The 17,656-nt window shown below is 46.7% G+C and overlaps 2 protein-coding genes across 2 annotated transcripts; one reads left to right on the top strand and one right to left on the bottom strand.

The window, feature by feature from the left end:
• Nucleotides 1-4,244: 4,244 nt before the first annotated feature.
• Nucleotides 4,245-11,208, bottom strand: LOC123171435 (uncharacterized). Its single transcript, XM_044588939.1, has 6 exons — nt 10,991-11,208; nt 10,293-10,338; nt 9,309-9,892; nt 8,966-9,187; nt 6,061-6,140; nt 4,245-5,913 (listed from the first exon to the last, which is right to left on the bottom strand). The coding sequence occupies exons 2-6, from the start codon at nt 10,297-10,299 to the stop codon at nt 4,245-4,247; spliced, it is 2,562 nt and encodes an 853-aa protein (XP_044444874.1). The 5' UTR covers nt 10,300-10,338; nt 10,991-11,208.
• Nucleotides 11,209-16,051: 4,843 nt separating this feature from the next.
• LOC123171434 (putative FBD-associated F-box protein At5g22720) lies at nt 16,052-17,314 on the top strand. Its single transcript, XM_044588938.1, has 2 exons — nt 16,052-16,994; nt 17,096-17,314. Exon 1 carries the CDS (start codon nt 16,052-16,054, stop codon nt 16,937-16,939), a length of 888 nt encoding a protein of 295 aa, XP_044444873.1. The 3' UTR covers nt 16,940-16,994; nt 17,096-17,314.
• The last annotated feature ends 342 nt before the right edge of the window (nt 17,315-17,656 follow it).

Below are 17,656 nucleotides of genomic sequence, written 5' to 3'. Positions count from 1 at the left end.
GCACATCACTATAAGCCTTGCAAGCATTGTAACTAATGAGTTAGTTGCGGGATGATGTATTACGGAATGAGTAAAGAGACTTGCCGGTAACGAGATTGAACTAGGTATTGAGATACCGACGATCGAATCTCGGGCAAGTAATATACCGCTGACAAAGGGAACAACGTATATTGTTATGCGGTTCGACCGATAAAGATCTTCGTAGAATATGTAGGAGCCAATGTGGGCATCTAGGTTCCGCTATTGGTTATTGACCAGGGAGATGTCTCGGTCATGTCTACATAGTTCTCGAACCCGTAGGGTCCGCACGCTTAACGTTCGTTGACGATATAGTATTATATGAGTTATGTATGTTGGCAACCGAATGTTGTTCGGAGTCTCGGATAAGATCACGGACATGACGAGGAACTCTGGAATGGTCCGGAGATAAAGATTGATATATGGGATAATAGTGTTTAGTCTCCGGAAGGGTTCCGGAATTCACCGGAAGAGGTTCCGGATGTTTCCCGAAATGTTTGGGAACGAGAACACTTTATTTGGGCCAAAGGGGAAAGCCCACAAGGTTTTTGGAAAGCGCAAAAGGAAGTTTTGCGGAGTCCAGGGGCCAGACGCCAGGGTCCCTGGCGTCTGGGTCCAGACGCCGGGAACCCTGGCGTCTGGCCCTGGAGTCCGAGAAGGACTCTTGCCTTTCGGGTGAAACCGACTTTGTGGAGGCTTTTACTCCAAGTTTTGACCCCAAGGCTCAACATATAAATAGAGGGGTAGGGCTAGCACCCAAGACACATCAAGAAACACCAAGCCATGTGCCGGCAACCCCGTCCCCTCTAGTTTAACCTCCGTCATAGTTTTCGTAGTGCTTAGGCGAAGCCCTGCGGAGATTGTTCTTCACCAACACCGTCACCATGCCGTCGTGCTGTCGGAACTCATCTACTACTTCGCCCCTCTTGCTGGATCGAGAAGGCGAGGACGTCATCGAGCTGAACGTGTGCTGAACGCGGAGGTGCCGTACGTTCGGTACTTGATCGGGACGGATCGTGAAGGTGTACGACTACATCAACCGCGTTGATAAACGCTCCCGCTTACGGTCTACGAGGGTACGTAGACAACACTCTCCCCTCTCGTTGCTATGCATCACCATGATCTTGCGTGTGCGTAGGATTTTTTTTAAAATTACTACGTTCCCCAACAGCCGGCCCTCTACTATGGCGTGCCCTGGGGAGTCCTACTCCCACCGGGAGTAGGATTCCCCCCTTTCCAAGTAGTAGGAGTAGGAGAGAAGGAAGGGGCAGAGAGAAGAGAAGGAAGGAGGGGGCGCCGCCCCTCCCCATAGTCCAATTCGGACTAGGCCTTGGGGGGGCACGGCCTGCCCTAGGCAGCCCCTCTCTCTCTCCCCTAAAGCCCAATAAGGCCCATATACTCCCCGGCGAATTCCTGTAACTCTCCGGTACTCCAATAAATACCCGAACCACTCAGAACCTTTCCGATGTCCGAATATAGCCTTCCAATATTTCGATCTTTACGTCTCGAACATTTCGAGACTCCTCGTCATGTCCCTGATGTCATCCGGGACTCCGAACAACCTTCGGTACATCAAAATAATACCGATCATCACCGAACGTTAAGCGTGCGAACCCTATGGGTTCGAGAACTATGTAGACATGACCGAGACTCATCTCGGGTCATAACCAACAGCGGAACCTGGATGCTCATATTGGCTCCTACATATTCTACGAAGATCTTTACCGGTCAAACCGCATAACAACATACGTTGTTCCCTTTGTCATCGGTATGTTACTTGCCCGAGATTCGATCGTCGGTATCTCAATACCTAGTTCAATCTCGTTACCGGCAAGTCTCTTTACTCGTTCCGTAATGCATCATCCCGCAACTAACTCATTAGTTACATTGCTTGCAAGGTTTATAGTGATGTGCATTACCGAGAGGGCCCAGAGATACCTCTCCGACAATCGGAGTGACAAATCCTAATCTTGATCTATGCCAACTCAACAAGTACCATCGGAGACACCTGTAGAGCACCTTTATAATCACCCAGTTACGTTGTGACGTTTGGTAGCACACAAAGTGTTCCTCCAGTATTCGGGAGTTGCATAATCTCATAGTCAAAAGAACATGTATAAGTCATGAAGAAAGCAATAGCAATATACTAAACGATCAAGTGCTAAGCTAACGGAATGGGTCAGGTCAATCACATCATTCTCTAATATGTGATCCCGTTAAATGACAACTCATGTCTATGGCTAGGAAACTTAACCATCTTTGATTCAACGAGCTAGTCAAGTAGATGCATACTAGTGACACTCTGTTTGTCTATGTATCCACACATGTACTAAGTTTCCAGTTAATACAATTCTAGCATGAATAATAAACATTTATCATGATATAAGGAAATATAAATAACAACTTTATTATTGCCTCTAGGGCATATTTCCTTCAGACGCCACCCTGCAAGGTCGTCCGTGGCGGCATGAAAAGGCCGCCTGTGAGACCGGCGCTTGGAGGGGGGCCGCCGGGCCGAAGCCGAAGCTCAACCCCCGTGCTAGGGTTTGCGGCGACGGTGGAGGGGTCGCGGGTGTAGGGAGAGGTGAGGGGGATGTCGGCGCGGCCTTCCATCGGTCGAATTTCACCGGCGGTGGCGCGGGGCGGGTCGAAGGCGGGGCTGCCGGGAAGGTGGGCGGCGGTTGGTCGCGGGCGCTCGAATGTCCAGCGCGCGGGAGCGGGCGCTCGAATGTCCAACGCGCGGGAGCGGGCACACGAAATAAGCGGCGCGTGATGTAGTTTTACTCCATGCGCTGAACGCATTATACCACGCGCGCGTTTTTTGTGCGTTTGTTGGAGCGTCCGCTTCGGCTGCGCACGCACAAAACGGCGTTTTCTCTAGCGCGCTGCTAAGATTGCGTGCCTGTTGGAGATGCTCTAAGAAGTAGACCCAGCTCAAAAGAAAAAAAGTCTTTTATTTTATTGAAGGAAAATGCTGCTCTATATTAAGTGGAACAGAGCATGATGACACGCGAGCGCGCCCCATGATGGGAGGGATTATGGAAATTTGCAAAGAATTCTGTATTAGATACCAAAAGATGTCTTTTACAAAGGTTGCCGCCTCGAAAAATTGCAAAGAAACCTGCGCTAGCTGAGTGCGGCTATTCTGCACCCCGGTTCATTTGCACTTAGAAGTGAACAGTAAATTCAGATAAAATAGTAAAAAGTTCCGAAATTTTTATGCATGCAAGGTGTGTGCAAATTTCCTGGTGTTTGGACATCTGAGGAGCGCATGCCAAAAGAATAAGGTTTGATTTTGCTACGGGCTCCTCGGATGTCCAAACACCAAGAAATTTTTCACGTTCCTAGCACACATGAGCATATTCAACGCCTAAAATTTTCATGTTTTTTAAAACTGTAAAAGTAAATATTATATCACCCCATCTGTAGATACAAAAGAGAAAACAGATATGTAGCATACATATATACACTTGTTTCTTTTGGAATAATCCCCTCTTACAGTCGATAACATAATCATAATACATTCATACTCATAACATTTTATCATAAATAACATTCGACATTTGTTACATGTATTCCCACTCTACCACAACAAATGGAATTCATAACCTATTATATAGTAGAAGCTTCACGCACCAGCTCTTGCTAGCTTGTGATGACCACATCTACAGTTATCCGATGACCTCCACACCAAGGGTAGACGACTGGACAGGAGCTGAATTGCCAGGTCCTGGTAGAAATGGGCCTAGAGAATGCATGAGGTGTAGGACATGTGTGATGAACTCCCCACCTGTGCTAAGATGCTGATAATGGAAAGTGCACCCACAACGAGGCGCGATGTAGTACAGCATATCTGACCACACTGCAGTGATGAGATCCCACCGCTCACCTTCATCATTGATACCCATGAGCTCCTTGGCCACCTTAGTTGCATGATGCAGTATTGGAAAATAAATAGCATCGGCCATGCTCTCCAGGAGTTTCTATATTTGACCGGAGGTAGTATCATCTGTGTCAACCGGTTGTTCTTGCTCCTCATTCACTGTTGAGTGTGGCTGTTTATCTTCTACGCCTTCAAACACCTTCATGATAGCTTCTTCTCTTGGATTAACCATCTGTAGCTGCTGCAATCGAAGAACATTCTTCATTTCAACATATACTTTGTTATGACCGAGTTCAGAGCTGCTGGTAAGCATCACACCACACTTGAAGACAAGGTACAATATCTAATTTGACAGCTCTCTGCTCAATTTCTTCTTCTTCTTCGACCTATCACATTCTGTGTTGGCCGTGCAGCTGCTTCCAGAGTAGTAGCAAATGTCTGTTGCAATATGCCAGATTAGGATGCTTGTGGGGAAATCCTTCACCTCGTTGATGCTATAATACAGAGCCTCCGTCCCTGGACCATTCTTCCTCCACTCTTGAAGTGCTAGCTGGCCACGGAAATCGGCAAAATTGTACTGTTTTTTAATTCCAAACTGTACCAATTTGTTGAGGACAAACCCCTTGAGATCTTCGGTGACATGTGTGTGTGTCATGCTTGGATCCAATAGTTCGACACCGCAAGCTATTAAACGCTTGCCAATCCATTGCCGCACATATGGCATGCCTCTAGCATCTCCTGTGGCGTACCTCTTAACCATGCTGTATTGCGCTAACTCCTCGGACCACTGTCTTTTGTAACATGTTGGCTGAATGTAGTTGGCCACACTCAAGACCATGATTTTAATCCTACCTCTACAAATGTTGGATCCCACGAAGGAAAGAATGGACATGGAGGCAGAGGACACGTCTAGGATTATGGCTCCTATGAGCAATATGTAGGACACAGTAACATCAGCTCTATTATGGATTTGGTTCCCCTTTTCAGCCATGGTGAAGAGCACTAGGGCTATCGGGATAGGAAAATTTTGGAGTAGGATAACTATCAACCAGATAATCATAATAGTCGAAAAAATAATGAATTTTCCAATACCTAAATTGCTACAGTATACGGTTAAAATAAGTTCGGCACCGACCGTGTGGAAGAAACGTAGAAGTGGCATTTTTGTGTAGAACCTCTCATAACATTTTACCAAATTTCTGCCAACATAGTCATATGGCTGATGGAGGCATGAGGTTGATTGAAACTTCTCTAGCATGTTTGGCAGATCATCCCGAAGTAAAACGCTCTCCTTGTTATTTGGAGGAGCGTCCACCGACATGATTTCCTTGGCATCTTGATATATTTCCTTCTCCAAAAGAAAACCCCTCTTGTCAGATTTACCCAGCATCAAATCAAATTTGGCATTCCAAAACCTAAGTAAATCTCTCTGTGTTCTCAGGAGTGTGGGCGCATGTCCTACATCTTCCGTGGCATCCTTCAGCATCGTTAGTGTGTCTGACAAAATACGCATGGATGCACCCCTGATTTGTGCTGGCCTGGCTATGTAAAGGCAGCAAGTGCGGACAGCATACTTGAAGCTCCCAGAGAGGAAGACGAGCACGGTGGCAGCCAACAGCCGCTTATCTGTCCAAGACGGCTTGGACACGACATAGCCGGCCACTGCCACCTGGGAGACGAGGCCTAGGAGGTGACGATTCCACAACTCATTGTCCTGCATGGACAGGGCGGTGATGGTGTCCTGTCCGCCCAGGTGGACGAGCAGGAATGGTGCCCAGAAGGCGATGAGCTCGTGTTGTGGTCCGCTCACGCGGACGGCGAGGTGGCCAAGGACGAAGACAGCCACAGAGTCGGCTAACAGGTAGGCGAGCCACAGGACGGCGCCGAGGATGCACGATGTGCTACGCCTTCGCATCCCTGCTGCGAGGAAGAGGAGGAATTGCAATGCCAAGCTCGTGAGCACCAGGCAGTGGATCTCCCATTCGTTCCACAAAGTTTCCACAGGCGCCAAGCTGTGGAGAGTTCACCATGTTTGCATGCAGCAATGCAGAGGAAGAATTATTAATTGTTTAATTCAATCGTCGCTTGCTCGGCAAATATTGTATAGTAATGCAGATGTAAAGTAAACAAAATGTATGTGAGAGTTTGTGTCATGTTACCTTAGTTTTCCCGTCAGATTTTCCCCACCAACATCTTCAACATTTCTCAGCACCCTCATTTCTGCAATGTGGATAAAAAACTGCACGGCATTGAACATACGAGGTCTTGCCCTCCTGACCCCATATATAAATATGCACATGGTGGTGTAAATCCCAAGATCCGAGTACCATGCTTTGCTTCCATGGAGAGCAACCCTCCATGTGTACCATCAAAGCAAGCTGCATCAAATACGTCTCTAATTGGAAAGGGGTCCAACTACCCAAGGATACATGCATGGACGCAGGGATTTTCTCCGGAATCCACCATTGTCGTCAGACCGAACAACGGAAAGCAAATCCTTACGCAACACTGCATTCCACGTCCTCCAAAAAATTGACTACACAAGTACAATTGTACCAATGCAATCATACACAGCGTCACCAAATCCATTTTCATAGAATTTTCTTCTTCTTTGGGTTTTTTTTGCCTGTAACCATCTTCTTCATAGAAGTTAACGGATCAATTCGGCAGCAACATATAGACCCATATAGGCAGTAACTAGTGCCACACATGTCATCATGGTGTATTGACTCCATGATGTGTGTCATATTTTCATGTCATCATAATTACCGCCGTGTGGGGAAAGAAGGTACTCCCTTCGTTTTTTTCACTCTACATATAAAATTCAATAATGCTACACTTACGGGCAGAAGGCGCACGGAATCACCTACGCGCAGAGGTGGATTCAACTGTTTGGTGCTCAGGTTTTTTACTTTGCGTGAATTCCGGCTCGCTAGTTCTCTCGTTTAGCCACCTCAGCCCGTAGGCACCCTTTCCGTAGCAGCAGCCTGTAAGTGTAGCATTATGGTATAAAATTCGTATGAAGTCAAACTACATAAAGGTTGACCAAATTTATCTTAAAAAACATCAACATTTGCAGTATAGAAGTTATATAATATGAAAATCAGTTTCATGATGCATTTAATGATATTGATTTTATGTTGCGAATCTTGATATTTTTTTATATAGTTGATCAAACTTTACGAAGTTTGACTTTAGACAAATTTTATATGTAGACTAAGTAGGAACGGAGGGAGTATGCCATCACAGCCTCCATGTATACCTCGATTAACCGGCTTACAGTTCATTAACCGGTCCATATAGTTGGCCACGATGGAGAGTAGAGGTATTCGTTGCCTTTTATTTTGCTTTCAGGAAGAATAGTTCTCCTCACTTTGCTTGGATTTGTGGTATGGCATTGATCCTCTCTAGTCTTTTCGTTAGGGGAATCAATCTTCCTTGGTGCGGTCCTAAATGCAGCTGTAGCTCTAAAATCCTTTGCCCTTGATGCGAGGCTGTGTCGACCTCTGGGAATCGTTCCTTTGCTTGTACCAGTACCACCCGGCCTTCTGGTGGCATGCAGTTTGTGTGTGCTGACGTGCCCCAAAAAAGGTTACATGTCGCTTACTGTGGTAAATCTATCTATCTATCTATCTATCTATCTATCAAGCAGGAGCTGACCATCACCTGTGCATTCACCATGTCCCTTTGAAAGTGACCTAATGGTCCAGTATTCGCTGGTGCATTATATCACCCGAGAGCCCGTATGGGCAGATAGCTTCTCACAAGTACTGTTCGTAATACTCAGTCTACTCTGCATTGGAAGGACGTCTGAACTGGAGTCAGCAAAGACGAGACATGGCGCTATACTTACATTCGTTTGCACAAAACACAAAGATCTCTGTCATCGATGCTTTCTGGAGAATCTTTTTGATATGGAGCACTTGATGGTTTCTTACAAACTATCTGAAGATCATGCTGTGGCAGTTCCCCCCAGGTGCTCTCAGGTATAGTCTCTCTAAAGCCTATCAGATCATGATTGGAGAGAACACTGTCATTCCGACTATCCAATGGCTCTGTAGTACCCTGCTGTCAACTCAAGCATGAGATCTTTTGAGACATCTAGGACTGGTTGTTCTTTTTGAAGTTTTTGTGCCTATAAACAACACTTGTGTAAATGCCAGCTTTGCTGCCAAAATGCAAACCCTGTATATCTTTAATATCTATGTTTATACCTTATTTGCAGTTCTAGGTCATCTATACATTGTGGTTTTAAAACAGGAGATCTTTCAGTCAAGAAGACCCGCCGTGTTCAGAGCAGCGGAAAGCCTAGTATATGTTTTTTATTTATTATTTTGCGGGAAAAGCCCAGTATATGTTGTTAACCATGTCGCAGAAATTGCCCCCATGATGGTAGATTTGACAATTACATAATGTAGCAATGCCCACGCCCCTTGGTATTGTCAAGAGTAAATAAGAAGTTTCTGAACTAGGCGATTGTTTCTTCATTTCAATGGCATCACTTTCCAATGATGAATCTCTCAACTGGAGCCAACTCACAAGTCACATCCGGATCCTTTCACAAAATAAGGCCTTGACAACATAAGTTTAAGAATCAACAGAACTTAAATCACAGTTGCATCCTGCGGATAGATATATAGCTAGGAGCCATAGATAGACAGATGCAGACTAAGAAGATAAAACATATTTTCATTCCACGAAAGGATGGGCCTTGAATACGTCCTGAATTTTCTCGTCACTTGGTGCGACCTCGTTCGACTGCTTCACAGTCATTCTTCTAAGCATCGGCGCACAACTGAACACCATCTCCAAGAAAACAAACTCGTGGTCGTCTCCTCGGAATCCATCGATTTCCACTTCTTCAAGCTCCGTCGAGCAGATAGCTTGGTTTCTCCAGCAATAACAGCCCTCCATGGGGGGTGGGGGTGGGGGGGGGGGGGGGGGGGGACTTCCGTCAAGGTGAAAGTTTTGCATCCCTCCACAGCCCCCTAAGAAAACAATGTGTGTGAATTAGGGCACATATAGCAGAGCATATAGCCTGAGAGGAGGATTGTTAAATCGTACCTTGCATTCAGGCATGAGTAGCGCAAGCTTGAAGGTGCGAACCGGACGCGTCCCGAGGAGAAGCAACACGAATGCTCCATAGACGTGGCCTAGAGACGTGAGATGCAGCTCCAAATCAATGGCGGACAAGTCGGCGGCAACCTGCTGCTGCAGATGCTTCTCTAACTCTTGCTCTAAGTGATCGGCCGGGTAATCGTCGGCTGTAAATAACCAGTCATCCCCCTGCAAAAAACAAACAAACAAACTTTGCATCATTGCCTGTTGATGAATCCGGTAATTAAGATGGTCTTCGTACGTAATGAGAAAGAAGACAGAGGTGGGTGAATTGACTGATCGAACTGACTTTGCAAGCATCAATGCGCAGCAGCGTAGGTCGCCGTGTCTGTGCCGTCGGGGCCGGTGATGGTGACGGCGAGAATAAGCTCACCTTCTCAATTTCCCAACACCCAAACCCTGTAAACCAGCCGCCACCATAACGGCAGCGACATGAGACCTTCTCCGCCATCGGCGCCAGTACGGACACGGTGAGGTCCTCGCGGGCCTCGAAGTACACGGTGAGCTGCTTGAGCGCGGGCACCGCGATGTCGATGCGGCATACAAAATTCACCCCACTTTCCTCCACTACGAGCTCGCGCAGCGTCGACGAGTGGACGGTGATGGCGTAGTCCTCGTAGTCGGGATGGTACTGGGCGGCGTACCGGAGCACTCGCAGGCGCGGGCAGTGGGGGAGAAGGGTGGCAAGGCCGTCTTCGATGTAGTAGCCGCAGAGGTCGAGCGCCGTGAGCGCGGGAAATAGGCACTTGCCGACGCCGGCTGCCTCCATGGCGTCGGACGGCGGCACGCTGAGCTGGACGGAAGTTGTGTCCATGACAGTGGCGGAGCCAGAAATTTTATGGAGCCTGGGCAAGTTGAGCCTAAATGTATAACCTAGAAAGAGTAAAATACACCAGAGGTCTTAAAAGTATTCCAAATATGTCAAGTAGGTCCTAAAAGTTTGAAATCATTTACCACGGGTCCTATGTGTATTTTACCCGCGCCGTTTAGGGCCTACTTGACACACTTGGAATACTTCTAGGACCTCCAATGTATTTTACTCATCTAGAAATCAAAAATCGGGTATTCTAATATACATCATATAATATAGCACCAAACTTTCAAACTTGAAATCCACAATAATAATGAAGTGAAAACATAAACATAATAGCCACACAAAATGTTATTTTAAAGTAAAGCTATCCATACCAGATGTCACTGTTCAATTTCTTCCATCACGATCAAAAGGATCTCACTTAATCATTTTTGGCAAAAAAAAAGACGTATAACCAACCTTGCATAGAAGCAAACTCGTTACGTTGCCAAAGTCCTGGAAGGCACTACAAGATAAAAAAAATGGATTTGTAATTAAAATAAATTTATCTGTGAAATGTAAATATATTCAAAATAGAAAGTTTGTAAGAATAGAGATGGTCAAATGGAACATACCGACAATGTGCTAAAGAAAATCATTAGGCAATGGAGACTTCATTATAGTAAATGTTCGAATAATATGTGGTACCACAAGTTCACATTACAAAGCTACTTGCAGCAGCTGCATATATGTATCATCGAATATTAAGTCTACAGTAAAGTAAACTCAGATCAGTTATATATTTCTTTCCCTTCTACCAGCAGAAAACCAACAAACTACACATCAAGAAATTTGCATCCTATGACGTAATCAGAAGGTAGAAATATTGCAGGTTGCGACTTCTTACATAGTTACCCTTTCTATAATTTCCAACAGCAAAATATATAATATTTCTCTATACTGTGCAAGATCACGACATGAACAACACTGCCTTTGGGAGCACGTACAAGCTGCTGAAGCATAGAAATCGGCACGTATGCTTACATGTTCATCTATTCATATCAATCACAATGGAAATCCCCTAAATTACGAAAGGCACGTGCTCAGTTATTTATTAAAATCTCATCATCTTGGCATATCAATCCTCAGCAGGCCAGATCAGATAAGCAATCTTTTACCGAAGGAATTGCCGAAGGAGAGGAAGGAGGGGACGAGTAGATTGCGCCCCTCGCTCGCCTTCGGCCAGCCGGCAGCCTCCGGTCGCCCAGATCCTTCGCTCGCCGTCTCCCCTGCAACTCCCTGCGCCGCTCAGATGCGAGAAACGAAGAGACGGGAGGGATCGATCTATTTCCTCTCGGAATCAGTAGTCTCGTTTTTTTTGAGGGGTAGTAGTCTCGTGTAGACGTGTGCAGATTAAAGAAGTCTTTTTTTGTTTCAGTTGTGCAGATTAAAGAAGTTGTTCGGTCGGATATTAACTGGGCGGGATTGTCAGCTGGAGGAGGCCCAACGCAGTCTTGCCCGGGTAATCCCGCATTAGTGAGCAGGTTTAGCCCATCCTTGCTATCGGACACGGAGCGAGCCCGGGCAAGTGCCCGGGGTCGCCGGGCGCTGTCTCCGCCACTGCGCGTGGCCAAAGAAGCTGACGCTGTCCGGGGCCTCGGCACAGCTGTCGTGGATCTGATAGGTGCTGCACTCGGGGCACCGGTAGAAGGAGCCGTAGCCGTGGCAAAGGCACAGAGCGCACTTGAACCAGACCTGCGTTCGCTCCCGCAGCGTCAGCGGGTGCGGGTGGCAGCCGAAGTTGAGGTATTTGGGCATTCTCGGTAACGCAGCCTCACGACGGTCGGTGTGGGATCGATCGGACCGTTCCAGACACCGAGTATATATACACGCCAGAAGAAGAAGGGCAGCAGCCTCTTCGATTCGATCTGATGGATGCGTTCGCGGCTGTTCGTGTGCCAAGAGTCATCGTGAAGAGCGTTTTCCATGCCAAGCGTCATCCCACTTACTAATACACCGCGAGTAATTAACCGGTAGACATCCCAAAGCCTTCTCTTTTTTCTCTCTCTCATTGCACCGGGGAACAACTATTGTATGCTCGTGCCTCGTAGCGTGGAATATATATCGTGAGCGAGCGCTTTTTATTATGGATGGATACATCACTATTAGGAAAAAGGCTATAGATAATATGGACACTAATGGCGCACCACATCCACTACTATAGTGTCCAATACTAATGGCGCACCACATCCACGGTGCGCCACTAGTAAAAAAAAATTTAAAAAAAATTACTAATGGCGCACCACTCCCACGGTGCGCCATTAGTAAAAAAAATTTCAAATTGTTTTTTTTAACTACTAATGGAACTAGTAATGGCGCACCACTCCCTCCCGCGGTGCGACATTAGTAATTTTGTTACAAATTTTGTTTCAAAATAAATTTTTTCTTTTAAAAAACTACTAATGGCGCACCGTGGGGGTGCCATTAGTAACTTGGCCCATTTCACCGAATGCACACCCCCCCCCCCCCCGGACCGCCTTTTCAGTTTAAAAAAATAAAAGAAAATGATGGAAATGTCAAAAAAATAAAAGAAAATAAGTTTCCCATGTGATATGTGGTCTACTTGTTGAGAAAATTTACAAATATGAATTTCGACTTTATTTGCAAAATCTCTCTGGAATTTGTAAAATGGGCATAACTTTTACATACGAACTCGGATTAAAAAGTTTTATATATGAAAAATCATCTACTCGAAAAGATACATCCGAATTTAACTGGGGGGAACCCCGTTAAACATTTTCAAAATCCTCAAAAACCTAACAGAAAAAAAGTTACGGGGCTTTCAAGATCTAGAGGCAAAAAAATTCAAAAAATTTCAAACTTACTAGTGGCGCACCGTTTGCTAGGTGCGCCACTAGTAACAGAAAAAAAATATTGGTTTCGATTTTTTTTTTGGATTTTTTTTCCAAAAAATGATACGTAATATGACAGGAAAGTTTGAAATATTTTTCAAAATTTCATCATACTCATGAATATGAACAAAGTCGTAGACATCAACAAGGTTTAATAGATTGATATGATAGATATATCAACAAGTGGCTGTTAAGTGAGGTGGTGCTGGGGTTGGATAGAACTGCGAAGTTAAGCGTGCTCAGGCTGTAGTAGTGTGAGGATGAGTGACCTTTCGGGAAGTTTGACCACTTAGTGTGATTTGACTTGAGATTAAGCATATTGACCCGAGATTAAGCCATAGTGACCCGAGATTAAAAAAAATTAAAAAAATAATTTCTGAAAAAATATTTGAAAAAAATTGTTACTAATGGCGCACTTCTATGTGGTGCATCATTACTAAGTCAGATAGTAATGGCGCACCGTGGGCTATACTAGTGGCGTGGTACTAGTGGCGCACCAGTAGTGCGCCATTAGTAGGCAAAACTGGTGCGCCACTAGTAGGCCTTTTCCTAGTAGTGACTGTAGTCGGAGCTCTAGATAAACCTTCTGATCGTGCCCGGCACGACCGATGGTGTACTCGAGGTCGAAGCCGACCACTCGGTACTTGTCCTCGGCAAGGAACTGCTCCATAGTTTGGATGGAGCTCTCCACCGAGACCGGATCGTTCGTGTACACCACCGAGAGGGCCTTCCCCTTCACGTGAGTGTCCACTACGTGATACGTGGTGAACTGCCCGTCGTTGTCGTCGTCAGCCGCTGGGAGCGCCATTGGAGCCACGGGGAGCGCCATTGGAACCACTGGATGTCCTCTCTGAATGTGTCCTCGTGGATGTGCTTATTGTGTCGTGTGAGACGAGAGATGAAGGTAAATGGCCGCAGGAATAAAAGGGGGCCGGGCGGCGTGGATTGTCGGCGTGTCCGCATGGCAGTTTTTGCAGCGGGTAACTGCATCGTCGCACCACGCCCGGCGCAACCGCTTGCACACGAACGTGCGTGATCGTGCGCCGGCCCCAAACACTGGCAGCGCGCGTGGAGGGACGAGGGCAGAGCACCCGGAGGGACGCGAGAGCAGAGAGCGCGCGGCGGGACGCAAGTAGAGCGCTCCGCGGCGGCCTGAACCGCAAGCACCCACACGCATAGAGCAGTTGAACACGCAGGAAATGGTCGCCTACAAGCCGGCCGACAGTTGCGTCGCTGCGTAGAGAGCGGCCGTGTGGTACCACCTCCGTCTAGTCTATAGTCTCCTTTATAGTTTGCCATCAAATTTAACCAACAAAATGTTAATGCATGTTTTAAAAATTATATAATTGGAAACTATGTTCAAATACAAATCCAACTATATAATCTTTGGCGACATGCATTCGTATTTTATTAGTTAAATCATACTTATAAACCAGGACGGTGGTATAGTAGGTAATTAAATCACGAACGTTTTTTATTAACCGTATGTGTACGTGGACTTTCGTCCTCCTCTCGCACGTCTTGTCACCCCGCTGCCGCACACGGGTGTGTAGTTTGTTTTCATACTAGTTGCAAGCACACCATCACTCGCAATTGGGCCTGTAGTGTGTTTCTCATATCAGTTGCAAGCCCTCCCTCGACTCGAAACCGGGATTGTTTGTTCTCATCCCAGTTGCAAGCCCACCCTTGACTCGCAACTGGGCCCATATTTGTTGTATTCTTAGTTGCAAGCCTACCCTTAACTCGCAACTGGCCCTATAGTTGTTATTGTCCCAATTGCAAGTCCACGTTCGGCTCGCAACTGGACCAGTAGTTATAGGTGTCCCGGTTGCAAGTTCATTTCCGATTCGCAACTGGCGCCATATTTGTAGGTGTCTCGGCTGCAAGTCAACTCTCGACTCACAACTATGCTTATAGTCGTAGTTTCCCTAGTTGCAAGTCCACCCTCGACTCGCAATTGGGCTTGTAGTCGTTGTTGTCCTAGTTGCAAGTCCACCCTCGAATCGCAACTGGAGCTTGTAGCTGTAGTTGTCTGGGAGGAAAGTCCATCCTCGACTCACAACTCGGCCCGTAGTTTGTTTTCATCCCAGTTGCAAGCCACCATCGACTTGCAACTGGGCATGTAGTGTGTTTGTCGTCCTAATTGCAACTCCATCCCCGACTCGCAACCGGCCCGTAATTTTTTCTCATCCCAATTGCAAGCCCACCCACGAGTCGCAACTAGGATTGTACTTGTTGTTGCCTCAGTTGCAAGCCTACCCTCGGCTCGCAACTGGTCCTGAACTTTTTTATTCGCTGCTAGTTGCAAGACCGCCCTTGACTCGCAACATGGCCTTACCTTTTTTTTGTTCGCACTTAGTCGCAGGTCCACCCTCTAGTTACACATGGGCTCGATTGTTTTTTATTGCCCAAGTTGCAAGTCCACCATCGATTTGTAACTAGGCTTTGAAGATTTTCATTGCCACTTTCAGTTAAAATTTTAGCTCAGTTGCAAGTTGATCATCTATGAGTCACATCTAGGCTCCACATTCATGACCATTTTTTGAATCCACAAACAAATTTCGAACTCGTGATTTTATTTGGAATCACATATATTTTTTGGAACTCGTGAATATTTTTTCAAATTCCTTTTTGAAGGTTGCGGATATTTTCCAAACTTGTGAACATTTTTTGTGCTCGCCAAGTTCGCGGACATTTTTCAAACTAATGCATAATACCCCAAATGCACTTTCATGTTTTGAAAAGAAAAAATATTTCAATGCCCGCGTAGATGCTCTTCTGGGACATACACGCTTTCATGCTTTTTCTTAAGGTTAATTTTTTTCCGTTACAACCAATTGTTGTTTTTCACGCTAATGATAGGCTGGACTAAGGATCGTGACAGAAACAAATAGTTGGGCTGGACGTTAGCTACGTGCCTACGTGAGCGACTTTAGCGATCGTGATCGTGAGAGAAACAAACAAATAAACAGGCCATGAACAGTTGCTGATTTTTAACTTAGAAGCGAGGTATTATCTCATATCTTAAGTTCGGAAAAAAAAGATATTATCTTACATCTAGATGAGATATAGTCGAACCCATATAGTATTAAGTGCAAGATTTAGAAATAACATGTATTTCCTCCGTAAAGCGTTTAGATCACTCTTATATTTATTTACAGTGCGAGCAAATAATTTCTATCTAATCCCAAACAATCTCTAAATAACAAATATATCTATAACACTACCAAAACGGTGGATGGATTGCATTTACCTACACCAATAATCTGGCCGCTTTCCACGTAACCACGTTGTTGCAAAGCCCGAATACCCTATCGAGATAGATCGATGAAGCTCCGATCGGGGCGTCGCCTCGGCTCACCAGCGCCGCCGCGATCGGCCGGCGGAGCGGACCGCATCAGCACCCTTCCCGACGATCTGCTCCTCTTGGTCCTCGCCCACCTCCGCTGCGTCCGCGCCGCCGCGCGCGCAAGCGTCCTCTCCCGCCGGTGGCGTGACCTCTGGACCCGCCTCCCCTCCCTCGTCTTCCGTGACGTCGTCTTCCCCTCCGTGGAACCGGTGCTCGCCCGCGTGATATCCTCCGCCTCGTCAGTATCCCTCCTGGACATCTGCCTCCGAGAGCGACCCTTCTCGGTCCGTGCGGCGGAGCCCTGCGTCAGCGTTGCCTCGCTGCTACGCGCCACCGCGCAGCTCTCACCGGTGCAGCTCATCCTCGCAATCCCGGTATGCGAAGCCATGTTGTACGAGAGGGTCGAGCTGCCGTGCTTCCAGCGCGCCAAGTCCATCTCGCTCTCCTCTTCCATCTCCCTCCAGCCGCCGGCCACCGGTGAATTATTCCCCGCGCTCACCACGCTGGTGCTCTCGGGCTGCTCCTCGGACGTGGGCGCCCTGGTGCTCCGCTGCCCACGCCTGCGCGTGCTCAGGTACACCTTGCCCGGCGGCTGGCGGTTTGGCATCACGGTCAACTCGGCGTCGCTCCGGGAGCTTGTCGTCGAGGACACAGAACATTGGACATTTGTATGTAAGATCGACCTCGTAGCACCCATGCTCGAGCAACTAACATTGTCCTCTCACGTCTCGCCTCGCATCAGCCTCTCTGTCTTGGCGCCGATGGCTGGCAATATTTCATGGCACTGCCATTACAACGTCACGTTAATGGGGCTCGGTGACTGGATACTCGAGACACTGAGCTGGCTGTCGACCCTGCTGAGCTGAGGGCGGCGGCAGAGAGACCACGCGACCTCCGGTGCTGCGCATAGACGCAAGGAAGGTTAGTTCGTCACCTCCTCCTCGATCTGGCTGCTGCACACTATATTGACAAACACGGTGCACACGACATTATGATGGAAGTTTGTGTGCACGGATCTGCAGGATACGAGCGGTGATCCGCATCCAGTATGGACGCAAGAGCATTTCACATGTGAAATAGAGAAACATCTGCAGATGCATGTTGCCGCGGACTTGTCGGTCTTTGACTTGGAGCTGAATCTTACATCTTCCGGTCATGTTTATGGAGCAGTAGTGTTTTCCTTACTCAAGATGCATAGCGTCCATACGACCATACACAGGCTCAAGGTTGCCATACCAGAATCCACGGTGCGTTCGTGATTAATGAACCAATTAATTCTTTATGTGATGCAAATGCCAGTGCTACGTATTATTAGTACTTTTTTCAAAAAAAAAAAGTGATATACTCCATATATACCAGAGTACGTTCTCAACTTATCAGTTATTTTCTTATTGTACATTTGAGGGGAAAAAACATTTCCTTGTTCATATAGTAATTCTTCTTTTGATGGTATTATTCTTAGGACAAGAACAAATGCCAAGAATATTGTGGCTGCGTGCCCATGACCAGCCAAATTGTCTCTTTGACGAAGCTTGATGAAGTCGAAATTGACGGTTTTCAAGAAGACAACCACGAGTTTAACT

The sequence above is a fragment of the Triticum aestivum genome, chromosome 7D (assembly GCF_018294505.1).
Source record: "Triticum aestivum cultivar Chinese Spring chromosome 7D, IWGSC CS RefSeq v2.1, whole genome shotgun sequence".
Classification (NCBI taxonomy): Eukaryota; Viridiplantae; Streptophyta; class Magnoliopsida; order Poales; family Poaceae; genus Triticum; species Triticum aestivum.
Note: the sequence above shows the minus strand (reverse complement) of the source record. Positions and strands in the feature narration are given on the sequence as shown.